This window comes from Polyodon spathula, chromosome 4, assembly GCF_017654505.1.
Source record: "Polyodon spathula isolate WHYD16114869_AA chromosome 4, ASM1765450v1, whole genome shotgun sequence".
In the NCBI taxonomy this organism is placed as follows: domain Eukaryota; kingdom Metazoa; phylum Chordata; class Actinopteri; order Acipenseriformes; family Polyodontidae; genus Polyodon; species Polyodon spathula.
Window position 1 is genome coordinate 77,645,983 of NC_054537.1, and position 26,609 is coordinate 77,672,591.

Consider the following 26,609-nt stretch of genomic DNA (forward strand, 5'->3'; position numbering starts at 1 on the left):
TTTTCCTTTCATGGCAGTTATTTTACAAAGCTGCCTCCCTCGTATCTCAGAAACCATCGGAGGTAGTGATTTCATATTTGCAGGTATCCCTAACAGCTCTGTGAGCGAACCTCAATCCAGATTTTAACACCCCTTTCTATCTCAAACATAGACTGACAATTGTGCTGAACTGTATGGTACTTTTGGGACAGTGAACTAATGTCCAGTGGTGGCTAGCTAGTTTGAGACCACCAAACCTGACTTCTGACCTAAACCGAGGCAGATGAATTAGCCTGTTGTGTCTCCGGTAATATAAATGCCTATAGTTAACAGTGTGCTTTTCTGGTTTCCATACAATGCATCAATATAGTCAAGCCTCAAATATAGCAATCTTAGCTCTAGAAGATTTAGTATTGATTCCTTTGTGGTAAAGAGAGTTTTTTCCTATTATTCTCTACAACCTCATAGATGATGGATGCTTCTGTGATAGAGTTGTCAAAACAATTCTGCTCGCAGTACGTCTTAATTACTTCGGTATTGCAGGGTATTTTGTTGCATGGTCTGTGACGGTATAATGTACTTATGGAGAATACATTTACTTTTCAGTAAATCTCAAAGTAAAAACATAGTTGCTGATATCCTAGCACAAGGCTTGTTAGCACGACAGTAATGTATAATAAAAACATGCAATTTCTCTTTGCTGTATGTCAGTGCCACGAAGTATAATTCTAAAACAATATTTGACTTCTGTCTGGAGAATATTCTGGGCTTGTGCCAGCTGTAGTTTTCTTGGTTTACGAGTTATTTTCTTTGGGTGATTTATTGAGTAGGCCCCATCTGTTATGTAAAAGTTTGTTCTGGCAGAACTGCACACTAAAGCCCTGTAATTATCCAAAGAAAGAGTGGTAGGGACAGCATTACCAAAAACTAAAGAGTTTTGACTTCTCTTCTGAGGGTGAGAAGGTAGATTATTCTCCATGTCTATCCAGTCATGTTTATGAGCTCAATCAATGGTAATGATTGTGATGGTGTGAATTACATTTGGTCATTGTTTTACAGTATACCAACTATGCTGAGGGCAGTTTCTTTATCCCTGTTTGTACAGTACTTGTCATCTGCAAAATAACCCCCAGGCATTACTGACCTAGGTAGGAATAATATTAGAGCCACACGAGTAAGTAAAGAGATCTTTACTGATTTACTGTTTTTTGGGGGTTTTTTTCCGCACACTCTGTCAGCACTATAGCAACCTTCTAGTGCATACTGAAAATGTTGAACTGTAGTCAGTTTTAAACATAACATAACCAATATTAAAATCAAGCATGCGATCCTTCAAATTAATTTTTTTCTGAGTGAAGACAGCGGTCCACCTGGAAAAAAAAAAAAAAAATAAATAATATATATATATATATATATATATATATATATATATATATATATATATATATATATAAGAGCATCAGCAACTGTCAAGAGTAGACACATAACAGTAGATAAGAAACAGGTAAAATAGTGAAATAGAAGAAAACAAGATGCCACACAAAGCAGATTTTTCTCTGTGTTCAAGCCTCATTTATTACATATAAGAATCCAGATTGAGGGATTTGGGGAAATAGGAATTATTTTTAACTAAATGTTCCAATTGAAAATAAAGCAAGAGATATTGAAAGAAAATCACCAATAGTAATTACATGGTGTACACCATCTGAGCAGAAATGTTATTTTAGAAATCTGCAGCAGTATTCTCCATTCAGCTATTAGACAACTAGCCAAGCATAACCTTCTTTGCATTGTCTGGAGAATATTTTAGATTAAAATGCTGCACCAGTATAAATTACTTTTAATGTATTATTTGAAGTTGTCTATACAGGAGAGGTCCTCTGAGATGTATCTTCTCAATGCTTGGATGCCCTGTGTTCATGTATGGGGGTTGGGAGAATGGAATGAAAAAAGCCAGTGTTGGAGGAGAAATTAACCTGTATTGGAAATTAACCAGTGCACGTGGGTTGCAATGACAGCAGCACATGGGTTGTATGCCTGTTAGTCCTGTTTTATGTGCTATATAATGAGTTTGTGTTTATTGTTATGGACATGGGTTTTTGTGTACCACCAAGATTTTCTTGAAAAAATATTTTTGCGCTTTTAATAATTAATTAATCAGTGTTATTTCACACCCACTTTTTTGGTGATTGCTATATTTGTCAGTTGTCTTTTTCCAATTTGAAAATCATTTCAAACTAAAAGCGTTCTCTGCACCCACTGCCACCAAGTATTGATTAATTAAACAGTAATAGGCCTAATAGCATTAATTCTAACAATATTCTCACTATTTATTTAGGTGGCTACATATAAACTGCTGTACCTCTGAAGCAGTCATTATGCCACTTACTAACAAAGGGGTCAGGTTGAAAATGTACAAAACACTTAATAAATGAAGCTCTAATAAAAATCACAAAGTGTTTTACTGCTGTAGGAAAACTGATGCAGACCTAACTTGAGCTTCTCCCATCTGAGTCTGTATCCCTGAAGGAAACAGCCTTGCCAGTGATGCTACCCTACCCCAGTTGGTGTAAGAGTGGGATAGCTCCCCTGGAGACTCAGACAATAATTGTAGTTTTCGTTAAAAAAAAGAAAAAGCTTGGTCGAACAGCAGCGCCGGTTAGATACAGAAGGGGCACCCGTGTGTGGATTATGTGGGGACTTTGGGCACGGCTTCTAGGAGTGCCCATGGGTAGACCCCCTCTACCAGGCCTACTTCTGCAGTGAGGCCTCAAGTTGGTCCGTCGCCTGTGGGGAGAGCCCCACACCGCTGCCAGCGTTGCCACTTCTGGAGTGCCCCGCACCGCTGCCAGCGTTGCCACTTCTGGAGTGCCCCGCACCGCTGCCAGCGTTGCCACTTCTGGAGTGCCCCGCACCGCTGCCAGCGTTGCCACTTCTGGAGTGCCCCGCACCGCTGCCAGCGTTGCCACTTCTGGAGTGCCCCGCACCGCTGCCAGCGTTGCCACTTCTGGAGTGCCCCGCACCGCTGCCAGCGTTGCCACTTCTGGAGTGCCCCGCACCGCTGCCAGCATTGCCACTTCTGGAGTGCCCCGCACCGCTGTTTTTGTTTGTCTTGTTCTGTGTGATAAACGTGCACAGTAGCGCTTAACCTGCAGCTTCTCCCGTCTGAGTCTCTCTCCCTGAAAGAAACAGCCTTGCCGGTGACACTACCCTACCACACACATGAATACAGCGTAATCACTGTTTCAATCAAATGCAGGAGTATTACAGTGCCTTTACAAATGCTTACCATTGTGCAGAATCAATTAGGAGAGCAAAGCCGTTCATTCAGCTATAAACCTCTATCATCTGGCATGTCTTCAATTAGTCTTTCCTTTGCACAGTATTTTTTGACACATTGGATTTTTTTGTGCAGCCTCCTTACCTGGCATTATGTCATTGTCCACACTGAGACCAGTAATAACATCAGCTTCTCAATGTCTGTAAAGGGTTGCTTTGCTTTTGCAATACGAAGAGAGGCTGATTTTTTTTTTTTTTTTTTTTTAATCAGGAAATTGAGCAAAATCTTTTTTTTAAACTTTTTTTGATGAGTTTGCTGATAGGTTTCCTAATAATATGATGCAGTGTATTTGTGGTTAAATCCATTGCATAAGGGGAGTTGTTTTTTTTTTAAACAGATTATTTGTAAAAAAGAAAAATCTAGCGATCGTTTATTAATAACAAATACTGTCCTTTTACACTGATGAACAAATACATTTGTATGTACTAACTGTACCCTTTTCAGAGACCCACCTTGGGACCTTTAGCAACCTACAGTTTGGGAAACGCAGATCTGCATCACTTCTTTGGGAGAGCAGTATTACTGTGTCTTCATGCAACTGCCACTGTCAAGTGCGTTTTTATAAAATATTAATTATTAAGTAAACGTTTAGCCATGTTTTTGTTTACAATACGATAAGGTTTACATCTTGTTGAGTATCCCACAAAAACGCAGTTTAAAAGTTAATATTAATAATAGAGGAGTGAGTAGTTCAACTGGTACTGCAGCTTTGCCCCTTGAACACATTTATGTGGTAAAGGTTATGATTAACATATCTCCTGGTTATTTTTCTCTTTCTGGTGCAGCAATAGTTCATCTATTTTCTCCCACAAACCACAATTTGACACGGTGGAACAGCTTGATGCCAATATGAGATTGAAGCACCAGGTGTGATTAAATAAGATCCCACATTTCATTTCATTAATTTTCCCATCACACTCCAGCAGCTGGAGCCCCACTGCATGCTCCTGACAGACAAAGGGTATTACTTTTATAGCATATGCATACAGTAATGGGAAAATGCAGTCCAATTGTAATTCTGTCCTAGCCTGCTGTGAATTGGTTTAGGTCATGTGTGCGTCAAGTTGTTTATCAGCTGAGGGGAGGGGAGGGGGAGGGCGGATTTATAATGGTATTATCGTTATGAAAACAACCTGAATTTAAAATGGCATGAAACCATGAGGTGTTCAGAAATCTATAGTCAACTGACGGGAGAGATGCTGGGGAGCAATTATACCATGTGAGGGATTTGGAAATCATTACTAATAAAATGTGCACTTTGAATATCACTCTGTTTTAAATACGTTTTGTTAATTACTTTTAATACTTACTTTTCCATGGTTGTTTGGTTATTCATATTTGTTTTTCTTTATACTGTAATCTCTTGTGGCAAAGTGGTTGATAGTGTGCAGGTGCAGGTGATTAAAGAACAGACAGATAATTGTAATCCAGATGAAAAGGTTTGTTTTATTTATTTTTATGTCCAGTGCTTGTTGGCGAAACAAACAGTAAATAATAATGCTGGTATTACTTACATTTATAATCCCTGGGCTGGTCCCGAAATAATAGTCCCGTTATTATATCGCCACACAAAATACAAAACACATACACAAGTCAGTTTAGTGTGTGAATTAGTGATTGTGGTACAGAACACTCATGAATATTCTTAAAACACAGGTTTATTTCAGCAGTGGCTATTGTGTCTCTCACAGTCCTTCAGGTTCAAGTTCACAAACCAAGCGAAGGAACAGATTACAATTCCTCGCCCCCTTATATGCTGACACGCATGACCCCTTGGTAAACGAATACAGCTGCCTTTACAATCTGCGACTGCTACGTTGTTTCCCTTCCAGGTCAATACGTTCTTGCAACAGAGTCTCGCCTTTTTCTAGACTGATCGACTTCCCGACCCCGGGAAAGAACTGTCAAGTCATCCCGTCCAAAGAACTCTGCCCTTGCTTAGCGCCCTCACAGATTAGGAGGGGGATTTACAACGAAGGTTCATTATATTTATGTTGCATATATACATGGCTTTTTATGGGTTTTCTTTCAGCATGACAACCGCTGCCTTAGACTAGTAAAACGTAGTAAAAATAACAAGTAAAAAAAAATATCATCTAAGTAGCTTTTTATATGTGCCTAGGTATTGCAGGTGGCAATGTTGCTTCGTGATTCATCCATAACTTCAAACAAGATAAGACATAAGAGCCTAAGGGGTCGATTTGATCAGCTTATGTCCCGCTGGGATATTACGGCTGGATTTTATTGGAGCATTTTCTAGCACTGGGGAAGCCCTCTGTCATGCATCAACCATCCATTTGTGGTTATTCAAGGATTAACCCTAAGAATAGTTGGTTAATGAGATGCAAGATGATTCCCAGTGCTGAAAAATGCAGCAATAAAGTCCTGCTGAAGCCTTTACCAGAGGGCTATAAGTTGATCAAGTCTGCCAGCTGTCAACTAGTTGATCATTTTGGCCAGTTCAAAATCCTAAACTGAGCCCACTGCTCTGTACTAGCATATTCATTATATTTCTTTTTGGCTAGCACATCAGTCATAATGGTCTCCTGTACAGTAGGCTGATTGTGTAAGCAGGTAATAATAAGTCTGTCATTGCAGTGTCTGACTAATGTGTCCAGAGGGGTCACTGTTTAGTTTTGAAAAGGTCAGGTTAGAAGAATTTCTGAATGTATACTTGATGTATATTTGATTTAATTGAGTTGAGGGTTTGTTATCCCTTTGCCAGACTCCAAAAAGCATCATCTGTAAATGTAAACACTCAAAAGCTTGTCAGCTCTGATCTACAGGCACATTGTAGATTTGCTAACAAGGAAATTCTGACAGGTCCAGAATTTATTCCCACTCTTTTGATCTGATACAGTCTAACCCACTTAAGTGTACAACTTATTTTTCATGAATATTTATACATTTAAGCGGTTTGGTGATCTGCGATCCCAGTTCTTATTATTACTGTACCTGTAACAAAATGAATTATGGTACAGTCCATTTTTTTTACCGTTTTTTTGAGGCTTTGCTTAACTCAGGCTAACAGTTATTTTACTTGAATAAGAAAACACAGTGCCATCGGTTTATAACGTATTTAAATGTACATTAAATGGTAAACCTTGCACAGTGATATTCAGGAATTAAATGGAAATAATTTGTACTTAAGTGCTGTATGTAAGTCACAGACAATTTACCATATTCATTCTGAAAACTTAATTCAGTGTCTTCAGTTCACACATCTACATCTAATTGCCATTGTTGAAAATCATCCAGAAATCATTATGATGTACCTTTAACAAAAGCTGTATTGATTTTAGCACATCATAGACCTTTATAGTCTTTTAATGAAAAGTCTGGGGTTTTTTTTTTGGGGGGGGGCCTCATTCCTGAGCCCATTTACATCCGTTCACAATGTACGTGCTCAGTTAACGGTATAAAAAGTGTTACCACTGTAGAGTAAAATGGGAATACAAACTTACAACATTATACTTAAACTGGGTAAATTTAGTGATGCAGCATGATAATGGTTTTGGATATTGGATTTTAATAGGCCTAGGCAGGATATACACTTAGACAATGCACACTTAAGTGGTGAGATGTTCAGGGAGGTCAAGTGACTTGTGTAAACATGAAGCTGAAGTTGTAAATGAGTTGAATAATAGGGTTGTAACAAGTAATGGTTTAAATGAGTATCTGTAACAAGTATGCAGATTTCTTTTTTCCCCCTCAAATATGAATAGTACATACAGTACTGTGCAAAAGTTTTAGGCAGGTGTGAAAAAATGCTGTAAAGTAAGAATGCTTTCAAAATAGACATGTTAATAGATTATATTTATCAATTAACTAAATGCAAAGTGAGTGAACAGAAGAAAAATCTAAATCAAATCCATATTTGGTGTGACCACCCTTTGCCTTCAAAACAGCATCAATTCTTCTAGGTACACTTGCACACAGTTTTTGAAGGAACTCGACAGGTAGGTTGGCCCAAACATCTTGGAGAACTAACCACAGTTCTTCTGTGGATTTAGGCAGCCTCAGTTGCTTCTCTCTCTTCATGTAATCCCAGACAGACTCTATGATGTTGAGATCAGGGCTCTGTGGGGACAATACCATCACTTCCAGGACTCCTTGTTCTTCTTTACGCTGAAGATAGTTCTTAATGACTTTCGCTGTATGTTTGGGGTCGTTGTCTAGCTGCAGAATAAATTTGGGGCCAATCAGATGCCTCTCTGATGGTATTGCATGATGGATAAGTGTCTGCCTGTTCTTCTCAGCATTGAGGAGACCATTAATTCTGACCAAATCCCCAACTCCATTTGCAGAAATGCAGCCCCAAACTTGCAAGAAACCTCCACCATGCTTCACTGTTGCCTGTAGACACTCATTCGTGTACCGCTGTCCAGCCCTTCGGCGAACAAACTGCCTTCTGCTACAGCCAAATTTTGACTCATCAGTCCAGAGCACCTGCTGCCATTTTTCTGCACCCTAGTTCCTGTGTTTTCATGCATAGTTGAGTCGCTTGGCCTTGTTTCCACATTGGATGTATGGCTTTTTGGCCGCAAGTCTCCCATGAAGGCCACTTCTGACCAGACTTCTCCAGACAGTAGATGGGTGTACCAGGGTCCCACTGTTTTCTGCCAATTCTGAGCTGATGGCATTGCTGGACATCTTCCGATTGTGAAGGGAAGTAAGCATGATGTGTCTTTCATCTGCTGCAGTAAGTTTCCTTGGCTGACCACTGCGTCTATGGTCCTCAACGTTGCCCGTTTCTTTGTGCTTCTTCAAAAGAGCTTGACCAGCACATCTGGAAACCCCTGTCTGCCTTGAAATTTCTGCCTGGGAGAGACCTTGCTGATGCAGTATAACTACATTGTGTCTTGTTGCTGTGCTCAGTCTTGCCATGGTGTATGACTTTTGACAGTAAACTGCTTCAGCAACCTCACCTTGTTAGCTGAGTTTGGCTGTTCCTCACCCAGTTTTATTCCTCCTACACAGCTGTTTCTGTTTCAGTTAATGATTGTGTTTCAACGTACATATTGAATTGATGATCATTAGCACCTGTTTGGTATAATTGTTTAATCATACACCTGACTATATGCCTACAAAATCCTTGACTTTGTGCAAGTGTACCTAGAAGAATTGATGCTGTTTTGAAGGCAAAGGGTGGTCACACCAAATATGGATTTGATGTAGATTTTTCTTCTGTTCACTCACTTTGCATTTAGGTAGTTGATAAATATAATCTATTAACATGTCTATTTTTGAAAGCATTCTTACTTTACAGCATTTTTTCACACCTGCCTAAAACTTTTGCACAGTACTGTAGCTCATCACTTATTTTAGGGCACTTCTAGTGGTAAAAATACACATTATGACTTAAAAGCCAGAAAATAGTCCCATTCATTTTTGTACATGGGGATTTTAAGGATAACTTTTGTCTGACGTAGACGCAGGCATAATCTTTTTCTTCAGTGTGAAATGGACCAAATGGACTGTTTGGCGAAACACGTGAACACTTTCCAAGAAAGGTGTTTCTGTTCTGCCAAGTGACTGCATTAGAGCAAACAGAGGGAAGCATGTAAATAGAATTACGATGGCTTAGTGAAAAAAACATTGAGTATACCAACAGACAATAAATGAATGTGAATGGTTGCATACTGAACTGCGCTCTGTTGAAATGAAATGGAACAAAACCTCCCTGCTGCCTTGGATCTCTATCGCTTTCTCCTCTCTTCCTTCTCTTCTACACTCACGTCTGCCAAATGGTCCCACTTCCACTGTATCATTCAGTCTTTTATAACAATCCCTGTAAATGTTTCTCTACCTTCTCCACCTTACTCCCCCCTTCCACCTTCCTCTGTCTCTGTTGATGACTTTACCACCTGCTTCAAAATCACCAACATCTACATCTTAAAAAAACCCTCCCTTGATCCCTCATCCCTCCAGTCACAAGCCCTGTTATTAAATCCTACAAAGAGACAGCTCACACCTTTTCAGACAGCCTCCTATCTGCGAGTGTGCTTGGACTCCCGGTCCATGCTGTCCACTCTGTCGGACGACAGTGCAGAGAATAGTGCCTGTTTGGAGCTCTTTCAGCTCAACAGAGCACTCACAGTAGTGATGTTCCAGAGACTTCTAGGCTTGATGGCAGCAGCTTCCCAGACCCTTCAATTGGGTCTCTTTCGCATGTGCCCTCTGCAGGCCTGGTTTGACAGCAGGGTTTTTTAGTCCAAACTAGTTTTGTCTGCTATGGGACGAAGTCCCGTGGTCAAGCCCTGTCTAAACAGAGGCTATCCAAATGGATAGAAGACATAGTTAGGACTGCCTATGAGCAAGCCAACTTGCCCCCTCCCAGAAAAGCTCATTGCTTATTCCACAAGGGGCATGGCAACTTTGTGGGCTTTATGTCAAGGACATATGGAGTGCGGAGTTATGGGCTATTCCCCATACCTTTACTAGGTTCTAAAGACTGAATGTCTTGGATCTTCAAAACTCTGGCTTTAGAACTAGAGTGTTAAGGGTGGCTTCCAAGTCATTCCTTACAACACAGGCATAAAGGTGAGTTCTCCGTCATATTTTTACTTGTTACTGGGGTTCCTAATGGGAGCGCACAAGGCAGCTTCTGCTTAGCCTTGTAACATTCCAGTCATTCTGCAAACTTTGCCTTGCGGCAGCTTTGATATACTCACCCATTAACTAATTGTTACATTTCATACTTGAAAGGGAACGCTAGGTTATTATCATAACTCTGGTTCCCTGAAATAGAAATGTAACCATTAGCCTTCAATGTCGGTGTGTCCATGATTGCAGCAGGCTTGAAGGAAAAATGACGATAAGATCTGTGCACGCAGTCCATTTATGTTCTCAGGGGCAGGCCATTACTGCGTCACAGGCCCGTCCAAGCAGCTTTGGTATTCAGGTTTCGGTGCCTTTAGAAGGTAAACACCCATAAGTAATGGTTAAATTTTACTATGTATCGTAAATAACCTATAAAACTGGACATTTAGACTGCAACAGTTTAAATGTCTGATTTACCACCAAGATAAGGCCTTTTTTCTAAATACATTTTGGTTTGAGACAAAGTGATGTAGTGGTTTACTTTCAAACAAACTAAAAAGGGAACCATGTGTGCCATGAAATGTTGCTAAATATATTTAAAATTGTAATATTTCAGGTTTTACGTCAGTGTTACCCATGAGTCTTTGGTTTGACAGAATGCTTTTTATTTTATTTTCTTTAATATATTTTATATTGAACTTATTGTGTAAGCTGTGAACTGAAACAATGATAAATGTCTCCCTTGCTGACAAAGGACAGGTTTGCTTAAGCGTAAAAAGAAAATAAGGTGTTAATTGGAAGCCTGAATACATGTCTTCTGCTTTTTAATTTCCTTACTGTACACAGTGCGCGGATAGCAGTGCAGGAGTTTGGTACTATAGCATGACATTAATTGTAACAGGGTGACATACCAATGTTAACAAGGGGTTTCAAGTTAGGAGAATTCAAAAGCTGTAATTACCAGTAGGTTTAAAAGGTTTTTTTTATTTTTTATAACTGCTACCAAGGTCAGCTGGCATATTTCTGGCAGGGGCAGGGTTATATATTTTCCACTGTTTTGTTTTTTTTAAATTCAAAAACTAACAGCTCCTCCTTTTTAAAAAACCCTGTCTTACATTTGCTTTAGCTTTTACTGTCAAATAGTGTGAGAAGGCCACTTTTTATATTGTGATTTGTACAAAAAATGTATCTTTGGCTTGCTGGCCTAGTTTATAGATTTTACATTGCCGGCCTGCCTGTCTGCCATGATCTGGTATACAAACGACTGCAAATAGTAAAGTGAAGTGCAATTTAGTTCAGTGTTAACAATGAAGTAGAATATCGTTGTCCTCGCTAGATTTTCACTTTGAGGCTCCTGTATATTGTGCATCCAGCATGTAAAGCAATAGATCTTTCTTTCATTTTGCTTGCAGTTCCATCCCCTCCAGCTGTCTCCCACAAACACCTGATGTAAAGTCAAATGCAGTCTATTTTAATGTAATGGTCAGAAGTATTAGCTGATGCGTGAATTCTAACCATTCTTTTATTGGCATTGGATGTCAGTGATATGACATTTTTATAATGCTGGGGACAACGAACATATCCACGTGATGTAAACTATCCAGTACAGTACTGAGTTGATTTGTGATTCAGGACTGTTGGGATTTTAGGTCTGAGAATCCTTCACCCTGAACTTAAAAATCCAAGTTGATATGGTGATGTCATTATTGGTATTTAATTGTAATGTTGATACTTTTCTTGCTTGTGTTAATCATCTCTGGGTGCTTTACATTACATTGATCTGCATGTGATTAAATACATGAATGTAGCAGGTGGGACAATGAGATCCAGGAGAGGTAGTTTAGCTTCAATTTGAAGTTAATTATTTAAGTAATTACTACCTGATTGACACGCTTATTAAAGTGTTCCGTCACTCTCCTGGGCTGTTTTTGTTAGAAAACGTGCTGACAGATAAATTGGACATGCCACAGAATATCCCCGTATAATTTTATTGGGATTTATTTTATTTATTGTAACGCCTCGCCCTTTGCTTAGGACAGGCTGTGCTTGAATCTGTGTTCACACTGTGGAGGTACTATTTTATATATTTTCTAAATGATGAGTTTTAATGAGAGAGAGAGAGAGAGAGAGAGAGAGAGAGAGAGAGAGAGAGAGAGAGAGAGAGAGAGAGAGAGATTGTTTCTTTTAGATTTTTGCTTGTGTGTTTTTGTACCGTTTTTAATCTTAACGGTCACTTTGTTAGAAGAGAAAAAATAAGCACTTGCCGTTGATCAAACATTCTCACGATTTTATCTGGATGGGGCATTTTAACCCCATACAGGCTGTCAAACAATAATTATAATAAAACAGCATGTTTTTAAATAAACAGCACATATAAATAATAATACAACAAAATAATACATAATACACAAAGGGGCGAGGTAACCCGCCACACATCGTTGCTTCAGAAATTGCATTAACTTACCATGGCATTACTCATCACCACTGCTACTTGTCTCAGGTAAAATTAGCCTCTAATGTACCATGATACTATTTTTCTGGCTTGCAAGTTTGATTGAGAGAAATATCAACTGTATAATACTGTGTATACTGCATGATTATTGTACCTAGATCTGGTGGTATTCTGTTAAACTGTATTACAGTGTATTTCAGTTTTGATAGACCTAGGCTGACAGAAATATGTTCCGGGTTTGGTCTGTGGAAAAGGTGGCAAACCTATGTGACATACAGATGGACGGATGTAGGGACAGACAGGCACCACTGTGTATACCGGTACTCAGAATCTGATATTCTCAATAAATTATGCTAAATGTTAATACCAAGTATAATATGGATGTATGGAAATATGTAACATGTGACATACAGTAAATACACAGCCTTTATATCCACTTTGCAGGGGGGGTCATAATAAAACTGTTAAGCTTACATACAGTGACTAGAGAAATGTAGCCACATCGTTGAGTACTTATATGAACTTTTTCAGGTGTTACTTGTGTCTCTTGTTATAACTCACACCCAGTTTTAAAATGTGCATTCTAGTTATGTGCTTGAGTTCCAATTTTGTGATTGATGTGGTCTTTTGAGGTTGTCCTAAATATCCAGATGCATTAGACAACACTGGAGGTGGGAGTCGTTTTAAAATCTGTGGTTTATCCAATGTGGAATTCCTCTGGCACTGGCGATCTTTTATCTCTGATGCCATGGAATGAGTGCACAAATGGAATAGATGAAGAAACACAGTCAGACATTCATACAGTAAACATTAACTCCTTGTCTTGACTGAGACGCCTCAACCTGGCAGTGGTATATAGAAATCCCTGTTGTGCCAACCGCAATTACCAGCAAAAGACTGTAACACAATGTGAAACAAGAAAATCTGTCAGCACTGAAGTGAAAACGGAGCGCTGAAATGGTAGCACTACTGATAATGAATCCCTTTTTAATGGAGGTAAAAGTACCTGTAATACATAAACCATTTGGTATTTGTAAGGGGTTTCTGAGAAGGTTCCATAGAAGATGTATGCCATGAATTACTTAATATGTACATTGTATAAAGTAGGTTGCTTTCTGGTTGACATCTGTTTAAAAAAAAGGGGGTATTTTGAAGAGCTGTTCTAAAATATGTCTACCGTGTGACTGATTACTGCATTGCTCCATAATTGAGGCTTGTTTGCACTCATTTAACAAGCTGTCTTTCACTAACAAACTCATGCATGTGCATTATTGTGTGTTTTATGATAAGATTGGAGTTGTAAAGATCTATTGAGGTATGAGTTTGGAAATGGAAATATAGGCACTGGATAAATGAACGTATGAATATGGCATTGATATATGGTGATTTGGTCACACTTTAAAATCGTAGGTTTTTCCTAAAACATCTTAACTTAATGATGTGTTTTGGTGTATGAACAAATAATATCAGAAATGTCTTTAAATATAAAATAATTTATAAAAAATACATGTAGATCTGACAGATAGTGATTTCAAGGGAGTTCCTGTGTCTTCATATTTTCCATATTAAATGGTCAGTCATCCCACACTATAATTTCCAAGAGAAAACAAAAATATTTCTTGTCCGGTCAATTTCTCTGTTTGCATCCAAACTTTAATTGCCATGTGTTGTGGATGTGATGACAATGACTGAATATACTGTCTGTATGATCATGTCACTTAAAACAAGGTCAGTATAACTTGTAAATTCCTTGCCGAAATTCCTATTGGTAAACTGGTGACCAAGCAACAGTTGGGAATTGGAACACTTATTTCCTCAGCAGGTATTTAAAAAGGTACACAGAAATTATGCATAACTTTAGAAAGAAACAGACAATTTATTTTTATTTTTTCTTGAACAAGATTAACCAGATCTTCAACCAGCATTAGGACCAACATGATACATCTAAAACCAGCACACTACCACCTCTGATCAGGACAAACCAGTTTTGGTCAATGCTGGAATTTCCCACAGTGGTTTCTAGAATCTAAACAAAGACAATGCAATAATCACAGCAGTAATTTAACCTATTGATAAGTTTAAAAGGATTTACACTGCTCTTGATCAGTAAAAAGCACTCAAACTGTCATTACAAAATCCATTTTCCATAACATTTGATACAGAGTATTCATTTTGGAATTAAATTGAGGCTGAGTAAACTGATTCAAGACTACAACCTGTTAGTCTCCTGACCTTTAAACAACTGTGGTATCCACAAGGTAATTGGTCAGATTTTCGTTTAAAGTCTGGTTTGTGGCCATTTATGTACCATTAGCAAGATTTACTGTAATTCTGTTCTTGTTGCGTAAAAGCTCAACAATATAACATGTTCAGTTTCTGTGTTAGAATATCAAAGAAAAGGAGGGTATTTGATGATATTTTAAATTTAGGTTGAAGGAGTTTAAAAAAACAAAAATGTACCCATAGACAAACTGATTTAAACAAAAAGAAGTGTACAAGTGGGTGGATATGTTAATCCATGAGACAACTGTCATGTCAGTCAATTAGATTTCTCATCATGTTCAAAGTAATGGGTTTGTTGTTTGGTAAAATAGGGTTTGTAATTAGAAAAAAAAAAAACATTAGAGTGTAGGCGTTTGATAAGAACTCTTTTACAGTAAATTATGTTTCTTTCACAATACTAATCACATCCTCTTTCTTTAAATTTACGAAAGGACGCATTTCCCGACGTGACTTGATATAGTGAATAAATGTTTCACACAAAGTTTTAAATATATGTAGAAAACCATTTATTCAATTGAAATTTGGTTTATACATTATACGTGGCAGGAGATTTATTTTACTACTGATCTACTACAATTTTAAGTTAGAACCTGCCAAGGTTACCAATGTTAATAATATATATATATATATATATATATTAGTATATATATAATATCTCTATATATATATTATATATATTATATATATATAACTATAATAGCAGCAAATTGTAGGACTTAGTTGAAGACAACTTAATACATGACAGCATGTAAAATATGCGAGTAGAAATATGTAAATAGAATAGACAAGCATATAGTCTCATTTGGTGCAGCAGTTTTGTAAGCACACAGAAGAGTAGAACACAATGCAAATACTGTGATTCAAATAAAAAACAGGTTCATGCATGCTTTGATTTCCTAGTAATTGCTTACTTCAACTACCAGATATCAGTTGGTAGACATAGCATGTTCCGTGATGAATAGGAAAACTGTGTTTTACCCTTTAAAAAAAAAAAAAATATATATATATATATATATATATATATATATATATATATATATATATATATATATATATATATATATATATATATGTATGTATTTGGCAACTTCAGAGCTGTTGTATACTATCCAACCGTTATAACTTGTACTTTGTCCAACAATTCTGAAAATTGCGCCAGGTACAGTGTAAAGGCTAAAATGGTTATTTGGTGTGCATGTTTCAAATGCTTCCTACAAGGAGCAACTGCTATGTCTCCTGTGATTCCAGTAGCAGCCACCATGAAATAATGCAGACAGAAGAGGCAGGGGAGAAGCTGACAACATTAGTTCTTATAAAGCTGGTATATATATCATGTTTTAAATCATATTTCTATAAAATATTAGAGGTGCAGTCAACAACCAAATATGTGGAGATTCTTCATTGAAAGTCTTCAAATACAACTAAAATCATACATGCTCATTGAGAAAACCTTAATATTAAAAAGAAAGAAGCAAGAAAAAGGGAGACCTTCACATACAACTGAAAACCAGCATGTGCTTGTTATATATGATATACACAAGGTTTTTATGGCTCTGAATAGGGCATCAGGGCAATAAATGTTTTATTGGGGTTTGGGGGAAAAAAAACAAAAAAACATGGTGATCATAATAGATTAATGAATGCATCTCTAGTGTGGTTCTTTTGTGAACAAACATTTGAGATAAACACAGCGAATAGCACAGCATTGAAGATATTTTTTTACTTTATAAAAGCATTAGCTTGAGAAATATCTTGCAATTATAGTGAAGGGCCCCTTATACCTTTTCATTAAGCAAGATCAGATTCTGGGTTCAAGACATTCCACTGGTCATTGGAATATTGCCAGCCCCTAATATCTGCTCAAGGGCATATCAGTAATTGTGAAATTTATATCTGTTTAATTGGTTAATAAGAGCAGAACATTAATCCTCCCACATCTGATTTATGTCCGGCAATAATTTCAGAGATTATCGCTTTTTAGTAATTATAGAAAGGTCTCGGCTTCAATGTTCTGGTATGCTTTTGATGGTGGTGTAACTACTTTGAGTAGAAAAAAGTGCCTTTTTAAAAAATTAAGAAATGTTTTTAAATTATGCTCCTTGTACTTCTATCAAATACCTGTCAGACAAAATAATGAACGTCCAAATTGCATTAAAAAAAGAAAGAGCAAAGCTGTTTACTCCGAAACGTAATTTGCACAATAAAGTGATCAAACAATTACATTTAATGTAGGCCTAAATTGTTTCTCAGAATTGTAGTTTCATTACAGAAAAAAAAATGCTAATGATGATTGGAGCAAATAGCTTTGAGAATCTGACCAATTCTGTACATTAGTATTGTAAAGTTGGTTTCTTTTGCCTATTTAAATTAAAATGCAAGTGTTTCTGTCAGCTCCTGATCTTATGTTTGCCTGCTGTTGAAGAATATATCCTGGCCCATGAAGCCTTTTTCTCTCAGCATTTTGAGCTAGTGAGGAGGCATCTGAATAGAACTAAATTTTTTACGAGTTTGAACAATAACCTCTGATTGAATCATATGCTTTCAAATGAAAGGAAGGTTGAAAATTGAAGTGATCAAGGTTGTACACAAGCTGGGCATGTTATTATTCCCCATGAGGTTTTTTATTCCATTGTAAGGTATTTAGCAGAGGTACTTGGAAATGCTTTATGACCCACATAAATAGATGTAGAACCAGTCTTCTAATTGTGATAAAACCTGGCAAGGATATTCATTCACAAAAGTTCCTGCACTGAATTTGAATATATGTGACCTACTTATTTATGATTTTCCAAGAAGTTATTCAACTTTTAAATAATGTGAATGAGGGTTGTGGTACATCTGTACCATATGTATGTTGTGGTTAAATTTGTTATTGTGTTTTCAATGCCATCACATTGTGATTCCATGTTTGCTGACCAATTGTAATAAAATGCTATTGAACATGCTCCCCATGCATATTGTACCAAATGATAAAAGTGTTTTACTTTGATATATATATATATATATATATATATATATTTGTTTTATGTTGAAAAACCACAATTGGCTCCTTTATACATTGCTTATCTTTTTCTCCTCTTCTGTCAAAATTAAGGAAGGAGCTAAAATAACATGGCCAAGGCCATAGCCAGCTATGAAGCTCCCGAGGCACAGGCCTCTGTTAAAATAATACTTATAATTATTTATTTAGGCTCTCTTCCACGTTGCTTTGCCGCAAAATAAAATCCCTTGTTGTGTGCATACATGGATTCCCAAGTCCCGCTGATACTATAGCCTCTGTGATCTTCAGAAACTTGCACTGTCATTGCAAACTACAGCAACACCATACGGTGTAGCATATACCACCATAGCCGTTTTAGTTAAACATGTTCGAATGGCTTCGAAAAAACCAAGGTTTATTAGCTACTTTTTTGCAAAGTAATAACGTTGATTAGAAAGAAGTACATATCAGCCTAATAGCAAGGAATAATAAATTCCATTGGTAGTCCACGGTTTAGCGAACCCATCTTATTAATGTTCCAATTGTAAACCACGGGTATAGTGGAAGCTGCAGCTTACTGGACCCAGTTTATGCACTTTTTAGCAATTCTATACAGTAGTTTAGAATCCCAGGTTGTGAATATTATTAGGTCTTTTTAGGTGGGGGTTTGGGGACACTGTAGCTTACTGTATACATAAATATGCCTTATACATTTGGGCTCTCTGAATAGTCCAATACGCAGTTGAAATTGGGTGTTTAAGTGGTTGTTTCATGTTGAGACAAGTAGTGTGCAGCTTGACATATTGTATGCTTAAATTGTTTACTTACGTCGAGTCTCTGTTTAACAATGGTGATGTCATTGTTTTATGAAACAGGTGGTTTAGTGTTGTAACTACAACCTCCAAGCAGCGAGGGGAAAGCGATCATCACTGTGGTCTTAGGAATGTAGAAGTAGAAAAATATGTGAGCTTGTTTTGTCGTTACCATTTTCCACGATTAAATTAAGAAACTGAGATGGTTTAATGTTGCTAATTACAACATTAAAGGCAGGTAGAGCGCTCAGAAATAAAAGCCATAAAACAGTTCCCTTTCAAGTATGAAATGTAACTATTACTGAATGGGTATTTACCTCCTAAAGACCCAAATCCTGAAAATTGTATACCAAAGCTGCTCACCAAGCCTGTGACGCAGTCAGCACTTCACCCCCGAGGTATCAAAAGGACTGCGCTCACAGATCTCAGCCCAGTTTTTCATTTCAAGACTGACCTGATCAAAGAGCCTTGTTCATATAAGTACTTTTTGCTTCTGTCTGTATATAGTTCACATTTTTTGTGGTTTACACAAATTATATGTGATATTTAAAGTAATTGCTGTAATAATTTTCTGTTACGTGTATTGTGTGCACTACAGCTTGTTGCTAGTTACGCCCTGCTGCGGCCTTTTTGCTTTTCAGCACTATACAAGACGTTTTATATTCATGTAATTGTTTAATTACTGTTTTTTGTTGAGAGTCTCTTCTCATTGTGTTGTTTCTGTTTTTATAGACACCACACGCAGACCTATCTGCAGTGTGGTGCTCAGCAGCAAGTGCAGCTTGCTGGGCAGGACTGAGATACTTGTTTCCATTGTTTTTGCTTGCAATTTCAACCTCGGTATCTTGATTACATTTTGTTGACAGCTTTTTGCGAAGGCTGTTAGTCCATTATAAGAAGCAGGCTTCCCTCAGTCTTGTGTTGATACTGACTGAGTGGTTTTGCCAGTGGTCCATGTACGTTGCCACCCACAGTGACTGTGAACTGGTGGACCAGTACCGACCTGGTGCTAAAGTCATCACACCTGTATTGACCCAGTTCCAACCCTGTACCGTACCTCTACCGAACCGGTTCCAGCCCACTACCGACCGGTGTCAAGGTCACCGGTCCAGTACTAAACAAGTCCCACTCAGGTCTTGACCCGCCCGGTCGAGATGATATATATATATATATATATATATATATATATATATATATATATATATATATATATATATAGTATATATAATGATAAACAGATTGAGGCAACAGCTGTACAACCCTGTACTGTAGAGTACATTGATTGCTCCTTACATCATGCCCAGGTTCAAGCCCTGTGAGACATGTAAGGCCTGTCTGCCTGTGGAGGAGCCTGTTCCTGCCTGGGGCTAGAGCATGCACAGGAGGTACGGGTTAATCACAGCTTGGTGAATTTTGTGAAACTTGTGAAGAGGTTAGCCTGCTCAGCACTCTCCCCCATCACCCTCTCTTAGACAGGTGGCTGTGTCCTCACCCCATGGCTCTGCGCCAAAGGAGAGCGGACGACACACCCGGGAAAGTATCCCGAGCTTCCTTGCTGCCTTGGTTCAGGCACCTAATTTGCTGCTCCTATCCAAAGACACGTTGTGCCCTAACAAGCAGTGGTGGGTTTCTGAGGTGATCTCAAAATGATGGCATCCTGTTAGCATACCAGTCGCATAAATGGTATATGTTTGTTTATTTTTTAAAGCTGTTGCTAAGGAACAACTATGGGAATCAAAAAGTTTATGCATTCAGATATGTGGATTGTATTTTGTCAGTTGTCTTCATACATTCAATAAGTTTTTGTGTTTGCACACTCGGATCCAAAGTGCTTCGTCATTAACAGAAAACAATTTTCTGAAAGGCCTTAAAGAATTGCTACAGACACTGCCAGTGGTATGGGGTGGTTCTTACTTGGAAAATGTTTTTTAAATATTCCACTAATTTTAGATTTCTGATTTATGTAAAGTGGAGGTACTGTATGCACTGGTCCTTAATCTTCTCATTTTACCTGCTTGTTTGTGCAACTACAGATGATACTGCTGGTGATTAGAATCATGCAATGACAAGTCTGAGACCTTTAATCTCAAGGCTAAACAATTTTGATAGAAACTGACTTCATGGTTCCACTACACTTTTTAAATGTAATTTATTTATTAGGGGTGTGTCTGTAAATGGTTATAGTGTATGTCTAATTGTGACAGTGGTGTGCACTGCGAAACATGACCAAGAGTAATACGTAGCAACTTGTAGTCCCTTAAATGGTTCTTGAAGGATAGATAAATATGATTTATAGTTAGTATGCCCTCTCTATTTCACATGCGTTTTTTCTTTGATAAAAATCCAAGATCATTTAAAATGTATTACACATAATACAAACACCATCACATGTATTCTGACACGTACCGCATAATATGATGTGCCCATATTATTTATAGAGATTTTTACTAGAAGGTTTTATATGTCCTTTTATTTGTTCTGTAGTGTAGTAGCTCTGTAGTATCAAAGGCACTTTGGTGATTTTTAAAAAATATATATTTTTGTAGAAAGTAATGTCCTAGTTTTATTGTATAATGCATTACATTTACAGGCATTCTTTCATACACTACCCACCCCCCGGTCCAGTCTGCCAAAGCTGTTTTTGAGATAATGTTATGAGGTAAAAGGTATAAATTCTCAGGAGATCTACAATCTGTAAACCTATCAAGTAGACACACTCTTTGTAGACTACAGTGCTACAGTGCAATGATAATTTTATTTAAATGTGTCTGTTTTCTTTTTTCTTACGTAACACTTAGTCATTCTCCTGTTCCAAAATATTTGTACATTTAGTTGTGCTGTAAAAAAATAAAATAAATTCCTTCATTTAAAAAAAAAAAGCTGAAAAGGCCATTATTGTATATGCTGTATATAGTATAAGCAATGGTTCTAAGTGATGCTTGTAGTATTTTTGTGTTTTCTGTTTATTGTACTGTCTTGTGGTGGTCCAGTCTAAACAGTCCAAAACAACCCTTCTCCTGAAATTCCAGTATAGATTAACAACGGTATGGGTTGAATCTTTAAAAATAATTCACTGTTTCAAGTGCCGTCACGAGAAGTTTATTTTCTCACTGATTCCACACTTTGAGTATTTCAGATACCGTTAACAATACAGACTTCCTGTTCTGATTTGTAAAAATGATATGGGAATTGCTTAATCAACTCTGTTCCCAGTGTCACTTGCAATGGTTTTATTTTTTGCCTGATCTCTTTGTACTACTTCATCCTCCTCCCACCATTTTAAAGGCTTAGGCTTTTATACAGGTTGTGCTGTATGTCCTGTTCACTTATTAGAATGTTTGATTTTTCTTGGACCCTTAGTTGATTTGTGTTGTAAATCCGGTTGCTTGCAGGAGTCAAGCTGTAGTGCCCCGTTATTTTAAATGGTATGTTTGAATCATTTTCATTGCAGTTGGGAGAGCAGAGTTATAGCATTTTAATAAGCTGAGCCTTTGGCATTTAAGGAAGGGAGCACAAGAAACCAATCCATGACTTTGCATGAAGTCCTGTCTTTTATTTGTACAATTCCTACTTCTAGATGCTGGGAGCAAAATATGTGGTGTTAGTATAATTTATACAATACAATAATTATTGTTGTTATTAATATAATTGTTATTTTATTTCATTGTGTCATTTCTCAAGTCCTTCAGAGGCATCCTAGATTTTACATTTAAAATAAATATTTATGACTTTTCTTGAAAAATTAAAGAAGCTGGATTTTCTGTAACAGAAAGCTGACTGTGTTTGTTTTGTAACTGTCAGTCAGCTGTGAATCTTGCCTGTAGGTCCCATTATTATATTATTGTTATTTTTTAATTTATTGATGTATTTGTATTAAGTAAAATACTTGTGCAGGCAAAACCTGCTTTATTTGAAGATGTGATCTCCATGGATGCAAGGTTAAATAAACCTGTATTGACACTTACACTCAGTCCCCCAATTCAGTTGCAATACAGAGAGCTTTCAGGCGTCCAAATTAGGCTGCATCAGTCCCGCGTGACAATCCAATTGGCGCATAATGTACATCACTGTAAACAAAACAAGCAATGTGATGGCAATGGAAATAAAATTAAAAAAAAAATAAAATTCAAACCATGTTAAGTTAGAGCCCATATGGATGAGATGTGAGAACAATTCTATATTTAATAGAGCCTATCTAGGTTGATTTAGTTCTCTCATTAAAAATATTGAATTGACAAACTGTTACAAGTTCAAGGATTTACTACGCTCACACATACATGCGCACACACAAGAAATGTTTAATCAATATTAGTATTGTATTAAGTTCTCAAATATTAAACAGAAATCACAAAAGTCAGAAAGTAAATCTCTTAGTTTCTAAGCACAAGTCAAAGCTCTCTCAAGCAGCTGGCAGGCCAGTGAAATATGATACGACTTGCTCACACACACACACACACAGCCTAAACTGAAATGGTGCAGACTTATAATATGTCACATTAAGCTTACTAATGGTTTATAAATTAATAATATAGCAAGTTTACTTTTTTAAAAAATAAAAAATAATATGAGGTAAATTACTTATAGTTAGTTCATTAAGTTTCACTAAAAGTTTTTCCACACACAAGATGTGCAAACGAAATAATTAATAGTTGAATTCTACGATTAATTTAGATCCATGAAAGGAAAATGCAACTGGAATTATACACAGCGGTTACTTGAAGACTTTTGGTCGGCTGGTTTGGAAACTCAATCTGTTGAAGTGTCCAGGATAAAAGGCGCTCCTCTCAGTTGATAATCTTAAATAATGTGTTGTAACTTTTACATCAATAGACTGTACATCTAGGCTTTCTTAAAATATTGTGCAGGAGTGTGGCAAAGTAGTTAACAGTGTGCAGGTGCAAGTGATCAATGAACAGACAGACAATTATAATCCAGGTGGACGGTTGTTTAATGGGTTTGCATGTCCAGTGCCTGACGGCAAAACAAACAGTAAACAATAATGATGGTAATATACATTTACAGCTGCGTGTATTACTTAATTTGTAATCCCCGGGTTGGTCCCGAAATAATGGTCCCATTTATTGTGCACCCACGTGAAACACAAAACACATACAAAAGTCTGTTAGTGTGTGAATTAGTGCACGTGGTGCAAATACAGTTATTTGTGATGCAAGTGCAGTGCAGTTCCGGGTGTGTGCTGGCCACTGGCGACAGTTCCGGAACATGTTAGCCGTCTAAGTATCATTTAGACAAAACAAACAGACACTCACGATATGGATACACAAAACACAGGTCCTTCCGGGTTCTTTTTCATTAGCCAAAATGAAAGAACAGATTGTGTCGCTCCGTCCCCTACGTATACTGTTACTCATGACCCCTTGATAAATGATTGCAGCTGCTCCTCCAATCTGTGGCTGCCACTTCATTTCCCTTCAGGGTTGATGAGTTAATATACCGAAGTGCTGCCACCTTTTCTAAATGACCGACTGCCTTTTAACCCTTGGAATGAAGTGTCAGGCCAAGCAGTCCAGAGTACTTTGTTCCCGTTACTTAGTGCCGTCATCAGTTGGGAGGGAGGTTTACCACCAAGAATCATTGTCTTTCTGTCACAGAAATTACTCTGTTGTTTGAATTCTTGCATATTTATCTATAGAGGCTGTTCTTTCAGACAGGTGATCCCAGGCATGTAATGTCCACATCTGTGTAACATTTTTTTTTTTTTTTTTTTATTAATTTGGTTTGCATATGCTAAGACCACACTCTGTTTCCTCTTCACAGCCTCGCTGGAGAGTTCACAGTAGTGTCCCCATTCCAGAGGCAGAGAACCACCTGACTGCCGCTTCCGCGAGATCACAAGCAAGTGGCCTCTTCAAGGAAGAAAATGGAAGAAAAATGAAGTCTGAAGAGATGTTTCCAAAAAGTGGAAGTGGAAGCGTCCCTTTGTTTACTAGTATACTGTACTTCAAATAAAAAATAGCACTTTATATATAATATATAATCTCTCTCTCTCTCTCTCTCTCTCTCTCTCTCTCTCTCTCTCTATATATATATATATATATATATATATATATATATATATATATATATATATATATATATATATATATATATATATATATATATATTATTGTGTGTGTGTCTTAGCACTGGCATACACACTTCTTACAAAGCTTACTTAGGCATACTGATAGTATACCAGATGTTACAGTAAATCACTTGTTGCCTGTATTGCATCAGGAATATTTGCCTTTTTTCGATACTTTTTACTTTCCAGTACTGTTTTCTGGTTGTGAAATCAGCTGACTGTCTGCAGCTTTTCTTGAAACCCATGAGTGTTGGGAAAGTTCACTGTGATTCCAGCCTGTGTTAAAAGTACACCTGTTTTTCCCATGTAGTAAAGAAGGCAGCACAGCACCTCAAACCCCTTCAGTGCTGATGCTAATAGAGTGAATGTGCAGCGTGGCATGAAGGCTGAAGTAAAGATAAAATTTAAGTGCAGCAGCTACCATGATACCTGAGAAAAAGAGAGATTGCTGCTTGTAATTAGATGATTTTGAAAAAGTGGTTAAATATACCTTAAAATCATGGAATCAGGGAACGTTTGCAATGTTACATTTTTAAATAGTATTAATTTTTATGCTTATTTTTATTGTCACTGTTTACATTAGTGTTGCTGTATGTGAAGGGAGAAAAGTATTACCTTAATCAAACCTTAGTTAGTACCAAGTTGTGAATCACATCACATAATTACCCTCATAAAGGTTTCCCATAGTAAAAAAATATCAGTGTATTATAAACACAGTGAAAGTATGGTAAAGCACAGGTAAGCATTGTAAAGACAGAGAGATATGGTAAAGCAGATTTAAATAATAAAGAACAAACATAGCAAACCAGGGTAAACCTTTATAAGGGTATTACTACAGATTTTTGCTACATATTTACAATGCTGTAACTATGCTAAGCTACCTTAATAACAGTGCAGTTACAGTTGTATGTGTTTTAAACTCTATTAGAAGACCAACAATCATCACTGTGTAACATCTCCATGCCCAATTAAACCAAAACAAGCACCCCAACATTCAAAGAGGATAATTTAAAAAAAAAGATGTGTTAATGTGGATATCTAGCATTGCTGCTTTTCTAAGAAAAAAGGATAGATAACAAATATTAATCCTCTTTTGTACTGGAGCAGTATAAAAAAAAAGGAAAGAGGACAGGTGTCTGATTTAAAATGTTTAATGGGTGTAAAAATACCTCCACAGTTCAGCGCCTCCTTAATCAATCAAATTGTCAGACTGACTCTAATTATTAAAGTATTCTGGTGTCTAGGGAGATTTAAAAGTTTTGAACTACTGTAGGCGTAACATGCTACCCATTAGTCAGTTAACATGTCATTTACTATACACTCACAAGCTGCAAGCTCCTGTCAGCACCCGATAGCTGTACCGCCCCACACATCACCCAGAAATGTCTATAAAAAAAGGCTTTTCAGAAGCAGAATGAAGTAAAATACAGAAACATCTACATGGATTTGCTTTAGGACACCGTGTGTTGATGTAAACGTACTTTCTAATCACCCTGCTTTATATACAGGGTGACTAGAAAGTATGTTTACATCAACACATGGTGTGTTGATGTGGCAAACTTACACTGTAATCACCCTGTACATTATTGTTGTTGTTTTGTTACACACAAACTGAAGATTTTATGTATTCATTTAAGGATTGTAATGAAAATGGTACGATATCTAATCAGTTGTACAATATCTAAACCTCTCTCTAACAAATTATCGTGGATAAACAAATATAAAAAGACAAATGTTTTAGCGAATGCCTTTCAGTGTTCAGGCTTATAATCGATGGCAACTGGGGATATAATGTAGGTGCCATTTTATAGATCTATATATTTCACATTTGAGACGAGAACTGCTTATCCAATTCTTATCAAAAGTAGCAAGTTGTATCTGGAGGCGCCTATCCATCGGTCTGTACTTAGACAACCTCTTATTATATTATAATAAAACTTAGTATGAACATATTGGTTTTGATGATCTATTTTTTCATGATAATTTTGGGTTTACATCCTGGCCGAGGATTGTTATAACAGCCCTTATCCATTTAACATTCTTTTTACATCAGCATTTTACAGTGTAACATATGCCTTGTTTGTTGTTCTGTAAAATAAAGTATTTTACCCGTATTGACAACCAGAAAGTTGTAT

The 26,609-nt window shown here is 37.1% G+C and overlaps 1 protein-coding gene across 1 annotated transcript in view; it reads left to right on the forward strand.

Annotated features, from left to right (window-relative positions):
• Positions 1–24,413, forward strand: part of LOC121314897 (sterile alpha motif domain-containing protein 12-like) — a 78,327-nt gene extending 53,914 nt beyond the window's left edge. The window contains exon 5 of the mRNA XM_041248639.1: positions 24,168–24,413. Coding sequence (XP_041104573.1) covers positions 24,168–24,190 — 23 coding nt within the window. The 3' untranslated portion in view covers positions 24,191–24,413. The remainder of the gene's footprint in view (positions 1–24,167) is intronic.
• The last annotated feature ends 2,196 nt before the right edge of the window (positions 24,414–26,609 follow it).